Source organism: Rhinoraja longicauda, chromosome 30, assembly GCF_053455715.1.
Source record: "Rhinoraja longicauda isolate Sanriku21f chromosome 30, sRhiLon1.1, whole genome shotgun sequence".
In the NCBI taxonomy this organism is placed as follows: Eukaryota; Metazoa; Chordata; class Chondrichthyes; order Rajiformes; family Arhynchobatidae; genus Rhinoraja; species Rhinoraja longicauda.
In genome coordinates, this window is record NC_135982.1 from 24,439,042 (window position 1) to 24,454,450 (window position 15,409).

General features: G+C 40.4%; 1 protein-coding gene across 1 annotated transcript; it reads left to right on the forward strand.

Moving 5' to 3' along the window:
* The first annotated feature begins 9,307 nt into the window (after nt 1–9,307).
* Nucleotides 9,308–12,809, forward strand: LOC144607970 (C-type natriuretic peptide-like). The gene is made up of 3 exons (XM_078425149.1): nt 9,308–9,482; nt 10,860–11,191; nt 11,739–12,809. Exons 1-2 carry the CDS (start codon nt 9,393–9,395, stop codon nt 11,175–11,177), a joined length of 408 nt encoding a protein of 135 aa, XP_078281275.1. The 5' UTR covers nt 9,308–9,392; the 3' UTR covers nt 11,178–11,191; nt 11,739–12,809.
* The last annotated feature ends 2,600 nt before the right edge of the window (nt 12,810–15,409 follow it).

Genomic DNA, 15,409 nt, shown 5'->3' on the forward strand with positions numbered 1-15,409 from the left:
GACTGAAAAAGTATTTCCTCATCTCCGTTCTAAATGGCCTACCTCTTATTCTTAAACTGTGGCCCCTTGTTCTGGACTCCCCCAACATTGGGAACCTGTTTCCTGTCTCTAACGTGTCCAACCCCTTAATAATCTTATACGTTTCGATAAGATCCCCTCTCATCCTTCTAAATTCCAGTGGATATAAGCTGGAAGCAGGAACTGGACAAAAGTGCGATATCACACAATACAGCACAACTGTCCATTTTAGCTTCAGTCCAAACGCACCATCCATTGCTAAACATGCTGCAATATAACTGCAACCTGAGAATTGAAGATGCAATACATTCATTTTTGTGCAAATAAGACAACGTATTTCAGCAATGTAATTGAAGTTTAATGAAAAAGTGACGGTGTGTATTAGTTCTCTCTACTTAAGCCATCTCCTAACTCCTGGAGACTTCCCAAATACTATTAAAATAATTGATTCTCTCCCTAAATCATCAATGTGTTTGATTCAGAAAATTATGTTTGACTATTATTATCATACATAATAAAGATGAATAAATAATTTAAATCCAGAAACAATTATTCAAATTTAATGAACTTGTTTTTGATTATTAAAAGTTTAATTAAATTATTTCCAGCTGCTTAGAAAGTTAATTTTAGACTTTAAAAACACCATTTATTAAAGTGAACGCAGGAAACTGCAGTAATTAACCAGAGCTTGTAATAACTGTCACAAGACAGCTAATTATTTGCTCCATTATTAAATGGATTTTGAAATCAACAGCATTCTTTGTGGCACAGAGCTTGCTGTAATGTTAATCTTTCTAATGAACAAAAAAAACTGAATCCCATCATTTTAATTCAATAATCAACAATAAAGCAATTTTGTAGAAGGAGTTCTGGAAATTAAATGCAAATTAGGTACTTGGACTAGATGCCTTAAATCTCTTTCTCCTAAGCAATTTTTTGGAAGCACTGTATATAAGTGTGCTATATTTTCAGGAGGACATAAAATTAGAAATCGTGTAGAATGATCACAAAGATATTGGATCAAAATAATTCTCATCTGATGCCATTGATGCACATCGAAACAGAGTAGAGGTTAAATGAAATAGTAAATTTGCAATTTAGTAGAATTCTTTATGGAGTGTTAACTGATGTTAACTGATGTGATATTTCATGGCTAAAATCCAAGAAAGTCAATAAGTACTTAAAATAATTCCACATTAGTGGAACCCATAAAAGGGACCACATTACCCCGATTCTGGCTTCTCTCCACTGGCTCCCAGTACAGTACAGAATCAACTTCAAGCTCCTCCTATTCACATACAAAGCCCTAAATGGGCTTGCCCCCCCCATATCAAAAATCTTCTAACCCACCACTCTATCTCCAGGTCCCTCAGGTCGGCCGACTTGGGGCTACTGACTATCCCGTGGTCTAGGCTTAAGCTCAGGGGTGACCGCGCTTTTGCGGTTGCAGCTCCTAGACTGTGGAACAGCATCCCTCTCCCCATCAGAACTGCCCCCTCCATTGACTCCTTTAAGTCCAGGCTCAAAACCTATTTCTACTCCCCAGCGTTTGAGGCCCTCTGAGGGGGCGCTGTGAACTGTTTATGTATGTGCTGTTATGTTTGTGTGCCATTGTATGTTCGTTCTTAGTACCTGAACTGATGTACAGCACTCTGGTCAACGTGGGTTGTTTTTAAATGTGCTATACAAATAAAATTTGACTTGACTTGACTTGACATGAAAGCTCAGTGAAATCTGATGCCAGGCTGTCAAAGATTAGGTCCTGATAACAGCTTGGTCATTGTACTGAAGGCTTGTGCTGCAGAACCAGTCACACCTCTGTGGAGATTTCCCTATCCTGGATACAATGACATCCAGCCATGAGATTAAACAGTGGTGGTTTATTTTTTATGGAAAGCCCATCCAGCCCAATCTCACCTGAGATCAAGAACTTAGTACTTTATTCAACGCCTACCCAATCCAACATCTATAGTTGGGTCCCCTGCGTAGGTTGACAGCTAGGCTCCATGGTGGAACACCACAACTTCCAGAATTCCTCCAAGTCATTCATCTTCTTGTTGTGGATACAATATATATCATTATCACTGGGTCAAAATCTTGGAAATCTACACCCAACAGTGACATTAGAATATCTTTATTGCAGGGATAACATTACTTTAACATGATATCAAGACTTTGTTAAAGTCTGTCATGGATGGATGACAAGTCAAGTCAAGTCTACTTTATTTGTCACATACACAAACACGATGTGCAGTGAAATTAAAGTGGCAATGCCTGCGGATTGTGCAAAAAAAAAAAAAAGAATTACAGTTACAGCATATAAATTAAAGTTAATACAGAGAAGACAAAATTTAGTCCCTGGAGTTACAAAAGTTAACAGTCCTGATGGCCTGTGGGAAGAAACTCCGTCAAAAAAATGTTCGACTTACTGGAAATGCTTGTATCTGAATAAAAATTAAAAAGTTGTTAAATTAAGGAACTTAATCAAAATTGTTTAGAAAGAGAAAATAAAGTTGATTGTGATGTAAAAAGCCAATCTGGCAGCATAATTGGTACATTTATCATGAACTGTTCCTGGTCCTTCATTGTGTAGATTAAGAATAGGAGAAGGCCATTTCTTGTAACAATGGAAAACCTGATTTTGTTCATTGGTGTGGAAACCATAAAGCATAAGGAAATCAGGATAACAGTAAGTTAATAAAGCTGATAAATCAAATTAATTTAACCATGGTCATTAATCATTTTTATAACTGTGGAGTACATAAAAAAAATAAAAGTTCAAGACAAAATGAAGTTAAATACAGCATGATTCTATGAATCTTTCAAATACATTGATTGCTTTGAATTTCTCTTGGTAGATGGAATTAGATCAGGAACACTGTGAGCTGTACATTATACCACACTGTGATAAACCTAAGTATTGTGACATCAAGTTGAATTTTGCACATAATATGAAAAACAATTATAAAATCGCAAAAGATGATATGAAAAATAGGCAATAGTCTTTTGGAACAGCCATTCCAGGTTGTTAAATTATTCTGCTATTTATTATTGTTATAATTATTATTGCAGATTTTTTGTAGATACAACACAGCAAAAAATACATGTTTCTGAGAATGCTGAAATTATGAGTTGGCTTTCTGATATTTCTGTTTACTCTAACCTTTGAATTAAAATATGCACTACATTTTTCTAGTGTTTCTGAGCAAATGTACTGTAATTATATCACTAACACAGCAATTGAGCAGTTATGCGCATTTAGTGTCTGACCACTTAGTGAGATCCAAAGGATACAACTAACAGCATCAGCCTACACACTATCAAAATTCTAGAAGCTCTCCCGAAATACATCTGGAAAATCTTCATTTTGTGAAATGTTCCATTATTTATATGGATATCATATTTTAACCTCCACATTTTAACCTTTTTGACGATGAGCAATAAAAAATGGTATCTGTGAGAAGCAGCTTTCTATATTAGAATTTGTAAATACTTCGATTGTTTTTTTATATATGCTATTTTAAATGTCTGTAAAATTCATGCTATTATCTATGTTAGGCAGTACATCTGATACATATTCCTTTCCTCTTCACATATCACATTTCATATGACAAATAACTCACCATCACACAGATTTATGTGCAAAGCGGCATTTTATAGGAAAAAATAATCGTATTTATGTGTTTCAAATTTCTAATACCCTTTCCCTGATAATTCAAAGTTACTGAATTTGAGTAATTGGGTAACTTAAGCATCTGTGCCATTTTAAAGGAATTACAAGTACTGGATATTTCAATTCCTGTGAGTAAAATGGATTTTCTTTTATCAGCAATGTATTTAATTTCTGTCAGTTAATTAAGCAATAGCTAATATATTACACAATTTATGCAGGAAATATAGCTCAGTGTAATCTGTGTGTTTCGATTAATCCAATTTATGTTCAACATTCATCCCAACATTCCTCATCTAGCAATATCATTAGAATCATTTATTTTCTTCACTCCCACACACTCTACCACTTCCCTTTAAATGCATTTATGTCATTCACTTCAATCATAGAACATTGAAAAGCACAGCACAGGAATTGCCCTTCGGTCTACAAAGTCTATGCCGAACATACTGTCAAGATAAACTAATCTCATTTGCCTGCACATTATCCACATCCCACCTGTAGATTCCCTCATATCTCTCCCATCACTTGTCGATTTGAGTTCCAAATTATCATGAGTCTTTAGATTGAGAGTTTTTTCTGCATTCTCTTTGCATTTCTTGGTGATTATCGTACACTTGTGGCTTCTTTTTTTCTCTTCCCCAGAAGTGGAGAAACAGGGATTGAAGGCAAGTAAATCACTCGTTATGGAACATCGCTCCGCTAAATGGAGATTGAGATCAGTCAACATGCCGAAGGGTCTCGACCCGAAACATCACCCATTCCTTCTCTCCAGAGATGTTGCCTGTCCCGCTGAGTTACTCCAACTTTTTGTGTCTATCTTCAGTTTAAACCAGCATCTGCAGTTCCTTCTTACACAACATGCCAAGTACACCTGCTTCTTCTGAAGGAAGACCAAGATGGAGGGGAATGCCTGTAGTACAAGGCACCATTCCCAACACACCCACACCGACATTGATAAAATTGTGGAACTCGTTACCACAGAGGGCTGTGGAGGCCAAGTCAGTGGACATTTTTAAGGCAGATATTGCCAATTCTTGATTAGAATAGGTATCAAGGGTTATGGGGAGAAGGCAGGTAAATGGGATTAGGAGGCAGAGATCAGCCATGATTGAATGGCGGAGTAGGCTCGGTGGGTCGAATGGCCAAATTATGTTCCTTTCACTTGTGAACTTGTGAAAAGGTGAAAGTTGAAGGGGACCAGCCTTTCTGTCAAAGCTAAAAGGCTTATTAATAGATTTTAAATATCTATGACCCCCAAACTTTAAAGTTATTTTTCAGAATGTTTTTTAATTAAAAATTTAAAATACAATTAAAATATAAAAAAGGGAAATACACCGATCAGCCAAAACATTATGACCTGATGAGCCAAAACATTATGACCACCTGCCTAATATGCTGTTGGTCCTCCGCGTGCAGCCCCATACGCAGCAGGGTACGATGCACTGTGTATTGTGACACATTCCTCCCGTGACCACCATTAACATTTTCTGTGACTTGTGCCACAGTCGACCTTCTGTGGGTTCGGACCAGATGAGATCGCCTTTGTTGCCCTCGCGCATCGATGAGCCTTGGGCTCCCATCACCCTGTCGCCGGTTTGTGGTTTGTCCCTCCTCGGACCACTGTCGGTAGGTACTCACCACTGCCGACTGGGAGCACCCCACAAGCTTTGCCATTTCAGAGATGCTCTGACCCAGTCGTCTGGCCATAACAATTTGGCCCTTGTCAAAGTCGCTCAGGTCTTTACTCCTGCCCATTTCTCCTGCTTCCAACACATCAACTTCAAGAACTGACTGTTCACTTGCTGCCTAATATATCCCACCTCTTGACAGGTGCCATTGTACCAAGATAATCAATGTTATTCACTTCACCTGTCAGTGTTCATAATGTTTGGCTGATCGGTGTATTTCTGACATTAAAGTATACACTTATTAAAAATGGACTTTCCCCATTCTGCAGGCTAAAACCCCTTTGAAGTGAATGTAATCTTCAATTTTCCCGTCTAAGTATAGTTAAAGATGCTGCAGCATCTTGCACTCAGCAAACACTGAACACCAGCAATTCTTCACCCCCAAAAATTATTTCACTATGTCTGAGGACCAACTAAGGAGGGTGGAAATCAAACTAGACATTATTTGATAGTATAATTCTGTAATTCCTTTATGGAGAAATAAGTTTATGCCAGCTATTAAAGTTAGAGTCCCTGGCCGTGTACTCAGGACGTATGAGGATCCGCTGGCAGAGGTATTCACAGACATCTTTAGGCTCTCACCACTCAATTTTTAGTGCAAGTATGCATTCTCAGTCCCCCTACTCTACTCCCTATACACTCAGAATTGTACAGCCAAATTTGGCTCCAACTCCATCTTCAAGTTTGCAGATGAAACCACTGTGGTGTGGCCGAATCACGAACAATGACAAGACAGGGTACAGGAACGAGACAGAGAACTTAGTAACATGGTGTCAGGGCAATAACCTCTCCCTCAATGTCAACAAGATGAAGGAGCTAGTTATTGACTTCAGGAAGAATGTCCGAATTAGTATCAATGGTGCCTAAGTGGAACTACTTGAGAGCTTCACATTCCTTACTGTTAATATTGCCAATGATCTGTCGTGGATCAGCCACATTGATGTAGCAGCCAAGAAGGCACACCAACACCTCTACCTTCTCAGGAGACTGAGGAAAATCGGCATGTCTCCAATGACTGTTATGAACTTCTACATATGCAACATAGAAAGAATACCATAGAAACAAGGAACTGCAGATGCTGGTTTACACAAAAGGACACAAAGTGCTGGAGAAACTCAGCAGATCAGGCAGCATACCTAGAGAACATGGATAGGAGGTGTTTCAGATCGAGACCTTTTCTTCAGACCTTTTTTTATAGAAAGCATTCTGTTGGGTTACACCACAGCTTGTTTTAAGAACAGCTCTGCTCAAGACTGCAAGAGATTGCAGAGAGTTGTAGATGTAGCCTAGTCCATTACACAGACCAGACCTCTGACCATTGCAGAGTTGTAGATGTAGCCTAGTCCATTACACAGACCAGACTTCCGACCATTGCCTGCATCTACACTTCACACTGCAGAGGAAAAAATGCCAACAAAATCAAATACTTGTCCCATCCCAGTCATTCCTTCTAGCCCCTGCTCCCATCCCGCAGAAGGTACAAAAGCTTGAAAGAACGCGACACCAGACATAAGAACAGCATCTTCCCCTCTGTTATCAGGTGTCTCAATGGTCCTTACATAAGCTAGTGTACTGTCCAATTCTCCTCTACCCCATTATGGACATTGGACTTTGTCTATGAACTGATGTGCTACAATACTGAAGATTATATTCTGCACTCTGTATCTTCCCCTTTGCTTGATCTATTGTGCACGAGTTTAACTATATTATATTTAAGTATAGAATTATCTGATCTGTTTGGATAATATGCAAAACCTTTCGCTGTAAATCGGTACTCATGACTATAATGAACCTAAAACTAACATTCAGTCAAGCTCAACTAGCATTTATTACGATACCATATGATCAAGATACATAAAGCAAATTGGTTAATGAGACAAAATTGGTACATCTATGTTAGATTTTGATGACTGGCGAAGATGTGAGGAATAATTGAAGAGAATAAAAAAGACTGAGAGCTTGAAAAAGTCAATATAAAAATTAACACTTTTTATTAAATACTTAGAGAGAAAAATACTTCACACCGACACCTCTAGCAGCACACCAATGCCTCTCCCAAAACACCAACTCCTCTACCACCACACCATACCACCTTCTCTACCACCACACCATACCTTGACACCACCGTCTCTACCACCACACCATACCACCGCGCCAACATTTCTACCACCACACCATACCACCACACCAACATTTCTACCACCACATCATGCCACCACACCAACGTCGCTACCACCACACCATGCCACCACACCAATGTCTCTACTTTCTATGAAGGCTTAGGAAGTTCGGCATGTCCCCAATAACCTTAATAAACTTCTACAGATAGTTTTTTAACGGGATGCATTACAGCCTGCTTTGGGAACAGCACCATCCAAGACCCCAAGAAATTGAAGAGAGTTGTGAACATAGCCCAGACCATCACGCAAACCAACCTCCTTTACATTGACTCCATCTGCACCTCATGCTGCCTAGGCAAGGTCGCCAGCATAATCAAGGACTAGTCACACCCCAGTCACTCACTCTTCTCCCATCTCCCATTGGGTGGGAGGTACAGAAGTTTGAAAATGCATCTCTCCAGATTCAGGGACTGTTTCTTCCTAGTTGTTATCAAGCAACTGAGAGGTCCTCTCATCAGATAGATTGTGGTCCTGACTTCCCATCTACCTCTGGAGATTTTTTAACTGTCTTCAATAGAGCTTTATCTTGCACTAGATGTTGTATCCTTTATCTGTGCACTGCGGATGACTTGAATGTAATCATGTATAGTCATGTATAGTCTTTTCTTTGACTGCATAGCATGCAAACAGAAACTGTTCATTGTATCTTGGTACATGTGACAATAATAAACTAACCTAAAAAATGCAATCCTATAAAAAGTGATAATGTGCATATTGGAAAAAAAAGTGAAATATGTTGAGCCAATATTTACAGTAAAACAGGAATCAAGTGAGATCAGAGACAGAGAGAGACTCACCAAAATTAATATCAGCAAAATTACAGAGATGAAGGCAATAATAGCACTATGTGTACTGGAACCAAGGACTATGTGTTTCCATCCCTGGGATTTATGAGTATTAAATGAGAACATTGCAGATATCCATCAAAGTGCTCTTGACTTAAAAACTGTCATCTTACATTGGACATGAGACAAAAAGGTTAGGTTGCAGAATAGCTATAATTTAATTTTCTGCTGAAACAGACTGAAGGTTCTAAATGCACAACTCCTGCTCCTGTCCTCCTCATCTCCAAATAAATATTGTTTCATCATTCCCAATTACAAATAACGTTGAATCATGGGTTTTTTCTGACAAACATCCCAAACCAGAGTATCTGGAGCAGGGTGGGAAACTTTTGTATTAACTTCCAGTTTCTTTTATCTCACCCACCTTCCATTGCTCCGATTTTACTCTGAATTATTTCTTTTTATTCCTTTTCCGTCTATATCTTCATCTAAGCCTAGTTTTTTTCCCCCCACTTCTGGCAGGTTCGGCTTGCATGCAGCAGGCTCTACATTCTAGCTTGTAACCGGTTCTGAACCCGGACTGTCATTTGCCAACGCACTCAACTCATTATTCCTAACAATGAGTTATCATCCTTGGAACTCCACATTTCACTAAAATATTTCCCTTAAATTAAATTCATAATTTCCTTTAAATGTCAAGGAGTACCAGAAACGCAACTTTGGGATTGTTTGCTGTAATGGGATCTGTTACTCAACTACTTTTGTTAAATGTTATGAAATCTTTCGTGAACTAAATATCTCGGAATGTGAATACTTTGCATAACTGGAACTTATAAGGCAATTTCTCATAACCCTTTATCTCTCGTCAGTGACGGAAAGATCCTGATTTAATTCTAGGATAACAATCCCCGGCGCCGTGACGTCAGCCCGGGAAGGATAAAAGTCTCGGGAAAAGAATTGGAGGCAGAAACTGATCCCTAAGGGAGAGAAAGAAGATCGAAGGCGAACAGGCGAGGGATCGACGAGAAAGCAGATAGATAGATAGAAGATGGGCACCTACACAGCTCAATGCTGCGGACTCTTGCTTGTCCTTCTCGTCCAGGTCCACGCCAGACCCAGTCCCCAGCAAAGCCTCCAGGTAAGATACAGCACTCGGGCTACACGATTCAATGTTCGTAATGTTCACTCTTCCGCGCTGAGCCTTGTGCTCTGGTCAAACGTGGATCGTGCAACAACTAACTGCTCCTTAGCAATGAACTAACGTCGCAATAACTAATTGTAATTTTATGCAATGTTTTCAATATTCGCCAACGATATGGAGGGATGACTGTGATTGTTACCTCACTAGTCAGAGTCTTGGTAAAGGTTGAGCTCGGAGCTTGAAGGCTGTGTAACCAGCGCTGGGAGGGGCTGAGCAGAGCATTGATCTATGTAATGTAAGAATATAACTGCAGGTGCTGGTACAAATCGACGGTATTTATTCACAAAATGCTGGAGTAACTCAGCAGGTCAGGCAGCATCTCGGGAGAAAAGGAATGGGTGACGTTTCGGGTCGAGACCCTTCTTCAGACGTCTCGACCCGAAACGTCACCCATCCCTTCTCTCCTGAGATGCTGCCTGACCTGCTGAGTCACTCCAGCATTTTGTGAATAAATACCTTCGATTGACCTACGGTGAGAAAACTGTGGACATTGACAAGTATTGTCAGATTTCAGCACCGGTCGACCCGGTACCACTGTGGCAATGGTCCTTCGAGAGATCGCAGGATTTGCGCTGCCCGCTGTAGGTCTGACCATCTACTTTTCACCAAAAAAAAGTTATGGTCAGAAATACTCTTTGGTATTTTCAGTAAAAGATGTCATTGTCAATTCTTCTGTCAGAAGTCAAGGACCAATTCTCATTACAAAGGGTGGGTCAGAATGACTCTCCCGCGACAAGAGTCCATCCAAGCCCATCCAAGTCACCTGTACTTTAGAAACAAACCTTCTTAAACGCCCATCCCAATGAGGCCTGTGTATGGCGATCGTTTTCTTGGACGTTTATCTTTGAGTATCACGGCATGTACTTATCATCCAACCATAGCTGAACTATAATTTTGGCCGTCAGGTGAAAACTGTAGTCAAGTCAAGTTGCTCAATCGTGATTTACAACAGAATTTGAAAAAAAAAGAGATTTTGAGACGATTTCAACATGTTACATTTCCTATCCAAAAATAATGATAGCATCAATTTAAGATGAATATGTCAAAAAAGTCTTATTTTAAAAGCTCTACATTGGCGGCCATTAAAAATCCATATTGAACAACAACAGGATGTTGTAATACTGCATTTAATAGATATATTTCAGCAGATTCGCCCCACGTTTTTCTGTCATGATTTAGTATCTAGTTCTATAATTTGTCATGTCCAACTGTCATATCCAGTTCTAGAATTTGTTTTCATGCACTTAATTTAAGTTGTTTAAAATGTACTTCGAAGTTTGCGAAGTTGACTCTCCACGTTCCTGTAATTTGCAGGCTTTGACTGACCGACTGGAGGAAGTTGAGCGCATTCTGACTAATGAGGAGGCCGACGCCGAAGCAGACGACCCATCACCGATCGACATGTCCTTCCGCCTGCAAGATGGCCAACGTGAACTGGAAGAAGGATGGGACAGGAACTCGCAGGACCTCGAAAGCAGACACACCGTTTCTGACGGTTCCCTGCTGAGAATCCTCCAAGGCATTGCCAACGGGCCTCTCAGGTCCAGGAGCAGAAGTAAGAAAGGGTCAACACGAGGATGCTTTGGAATGAAGCTGGATAGAATCGGTGCAATGAGTAGCCTGGGATGTTGATCGTGTCACTTTAGGTAAGAGACTTCTAATTGGGCAAGTACCACTCTTTGCCGACCACTTTCACTTCACGTTTGAGATGGTTGGGTGTAATTAACGACATTTTTGGTTGGAAAAATGTTACATTTACATCATGTAAAATAAATTTAGTTTAACAAATTATTAACAGTGGGCCAACTATTGGGAAGTCTAGAATAAAGATAGGAATATCATAGAAAAAGTTTCTTGGACTCTACCAACCACGTTTGTAACTTGAAGTTGGCTGAAAACAACAGAGAAGATCGCAGACTCTGGAGATAGTTGGTATTTCACTCCCAACTCAAAGAAAGCTTTCTTAAAGGGCAAAGAATGATGTTTATTCCATTGATTCAATTGTTGTCCAAATGTAGATAATGAAAGGAGTACATGCAAACATGCATTTTGTGAAAGAGGGGTTAAATTACAGTTTTCCTAATTCTGTACATCAATTAAACCCACTCTATTTGAATCAAATCACGATTAAAACGATTCTTTTGGTTTTAAATCTGAAGCACATATGAAAGTCACTTTCTTTTTTCTTACCAGGGCTTCAGTGAAAGCGCGGGACGGCGAGGACAACGCACTTTCCACACTTCAAAGTTTACTTCCGCAACAGCGCTTTCGACTCGTTTTCTGCAAACTTCTATTGTTAAGTTCTAGTGACACCGTAGGATGTTTACAAGTTTGATTTTGCTGGTAACCATCCTTAATAGGATCGTGTAAATGTTTCCGGATTTAATTATGTTTGTATGAACAGCTATTTATATTAATTTAAGAGAAATGTATTTATTTTAAACTCATCTGTGTGATATTCGTCTAACTGGTGGGACGCGAAGTTGGTGCAATTGATGTGGAAGTCAAAATAAGTCCGTAGTTGTAAAATTAACAAGGATACGTTAACACTACATTATTTATTTCATTTGTACTTTTCCATCGATGCTGAATTTTGTTCATGACATCTTCAGCGTGTGAGATATGAAAACAGCCTTCAATTACTTTTGGCAATGCGTTAACATTGAAAATCAGTGTTGTTTGATGAGGGTGTGGGATAAAGATCAATAGCTCACCAGGCTTTTCATTTTTAGGTGGGTGGGTGTACAATAAAAGCAAAAGAAGGGTTTGATAAAACATCACCAGTGACAATTTAAACCACTTTATAAATGATAATATTTCCATACCGGCACCATAGAAAGTTAGGAAGATGCATGGAGCTTGTTATGGCGACCGCAATACTTCCCTCCAATTGACTGCATCTATGCTTCACGCTGCCTCGGGAAATCAGCCAACATAATCAATGACCACGCATACCACGGTCAATCCCATCTGACAGAAGTCACAGAAGCACCTACCATCAAATTCAAGAAAAGCTCCTTCCCGCTCTTATCAGACTGGTGGACGGACCTTTTATATGCTAAGGATGTATTCCCGATCTCCCAATCTACCTCGTCGCGGCCCTTGCACTTTTTACCAGTACTTTCTCTGTAGCTGTAACACTATATTCTGCACTCTGTTTCCTTTCTCTTTTTGCACTACCTGTTGTACTCATGTATGATATGATTAACCTGGATAGCACTCAAAACAGTTTTATTTCACTGTACATTGACAATAATAAACCAACGCCAACAAACTGACGTGTTGTTTCTGTTGTTTTGCATTCCATGTTAGTGGGATAATTAAAGTTCACCAACAAAGGTAGAGCTTTAGAAAAGATTGGTCGTTGAGCACAACATTGCTGCCAATGTGATTGATGCTTTGTGCTCCTCATCTGACTAAATATAATTTGAATAATATAAGAAAATAACTGCAGATGCTGGTACAAATCGAAGGTATTTATTCACAAAATGCTGGAGTAACTCAGCAGGTCAGGCAGCATCTCAGGAGAGAAGGAATGGGTGACGTTTCGGGTAGAGACCCTTCTTCAGACTGATGTCAGGGGGACAGGACAAAGGAAGGATATAGGTGGAGACAGGAAGATAGAGGGAGATCTGGGAAGGGGGAGGGGGAGGGAGGGACAGAGGAACAATCTAAAGTTTCAGAAGTCGATGTTCATACCACTGGGCTGCAAGCTGCCCAGGCGAAATATGCGGTGCTGTTCCTCCAATTTCCAGTGGGCCTCACTATGGCACTGGAGGAGGCCCATGACAGAAAGGTCAGACTGGGAATCGGAGGGGGAGTTGAAGTACTCGACCACCGGGAGATCAGTTTGGCCAATGCGGACCGAGAGCAGGTGTTGAGCGAAGCGACATAATTTGAATATCTCCGCTTATTGGACGGAGATAGACAAAGAATTTGGAACCATCTCATCTCCCAGCAATGGGGCAGAACCTTTCTTGTTGCAATGGTCACTAAATTTGGAAACAGCATTTAAATCTTCCATCGAAAGGAACTTAGAAATACGCAGTGCTCCCAGTGCATTCCTCTTTGCTTTTCATTCTTTAATAATTAGGTCATAAGTGATAGGAGCAGAATTAGGCCATTTGGCCCATCAAATCTACTCCGCCATTCAATCATGGCTGATCTATCTCTCCCTCCTAACCCCAATCTCCTGCCTTCTCCCCGTAACCCTTGACACCCTACTTCCAGAAGCATGACAACTATAGAGCCTTTGCAATATGAGAAATACTTCATTGGATATGGAAATACATGTTCCATTCCCTTTCATTTACATATATTAAATGGTCCCTACAGGAGGAATTAAAATTGTACTAAATTACAAATTGGGTCCAATAAAGTTACACAATCGTGTCCCGCAACATATTTGTTGTTGCAATCTATGATTTCAGACCCACCTGCTTGCCCAGAATTATATGATATGCTTTTAAAACTCAAAATTGATACCAGACTTAATCTATTGGGGGCAGAGGTGTGAACAGACTGGTGTCAAAATTCATCTGATTCCAACATCAAATGCCTGCTGACTGGGCAAGTATTTGCAACAAATTTCATAATCGAATACATTTCCCAAATGTCTGGATAATCTGGAGAGGACTGCCGTGTGCAGCTAGTGTCCATGGTCGTTCCTCAATATAACACTGGGGAAATTTCCTCCTCGTATAATGATGTTGGCACATTAACTGAATCGTTGTATCATTGAGGTTTATAATAATAATAATAATGCATTACATTTATATAGCGCTTTTCAAACACTCAAAGATGCTTTACAGGGATTTCTAGAACATAGAGAAGTGAATAAATAGATAAATAAGTAAACGAACAGAGAAAGGAGACAGAAGGTGAGGTGACCTTCAGTGATTGAAGGCAGTGCTGAAGAGGTGAGACTTCAGTGATGTTTTGAATGTGGTGAGTGAGGAGGAGTCTCTGAGTTCCATAGGGTGGGAGCAGCGATGGAGAAAGCCCTGTCCCCCCAGGATCTGAGTTTGGTGCGGATGGGGGGGGACAGGAGATTGGCAGCAGCAGAGCGGAGGGTGCAGGTGGGAGTGCCTGTGGAGGAGGTCAGTCAGGTAGGATGGGGCCAGGTTATGGAGGGCTTTGTAGGTCATGAGGAGGATTTTGTATTGGATTCTCTGGGGGGTGGGGAGCCAGTGGAGTTTGTAAAGGACGGGGGTGATATGGTCACGGATCGGGGAGTGGGTGAGTAGACGGGCAGCGGAGTTTTGAATGTATTGAAGTTTACTGATGATTTTTTAGGGTGAGCCATAGAGGAGGCTGTTGCAGTAGTCCAGACGGGAGGTGATGAAGGCGTGGATGAGGGTTTCTGCAGCTGTGAAGGAGAGGGATGGACGGAGACGGGCAATGTTTTTGAGGTGGAAGAAGGCTGTCTTTGTGATGTGTTTGATGTGTTTGTCGAAGGAGAGGGTTTGATCAAAGATGAATCCAAGATTCCGGATGTGAGGGGAGGTGGATACTGGGAGACCATCAATATTGAGGATGAAGTTTTGGGTGGATTTGGTGAGCGTTTTTGGACCAATGATGATGATTTCAGATTTGTTGCAGTTGAGTTTGAGGAAATTTGATTGAAGCCAAAATTTTATTTCAGAGATGCAGTTTGTCAGTGTAGAGTGTGTGGTGGTGGAGATTGACTTGGTGGAGATGAGGAGCTGGGTATCATCGGCGAAGCAGTGGAAGTTATGACCATATAAGCCATTCAGTGACTGCGAACATTGTGGGCGAAAGGAACTGCTTAATTCCAGAGCTTAGTTTTCACTTCGCAACCTTCCTAGGCCATAGAACATCAAGTGTTCAACTCAACACCTGTT

Coding starts and splice junctions, on each gene's coding strand:
- LOC144607970 (XM_078425149.1), top strand. CDS start 9,393: ATGGGCACCTACACAGCTCAATGCTGCGGACTCTTGCTTGTCCTTCTC. Junction 9,483..10,859: donor GTCCCCAGCAAAGCCTCCAG/GTAAGATACAGC, acceptor TGTAATTTGCAG/GCTTTGACTGACCGACTGGA.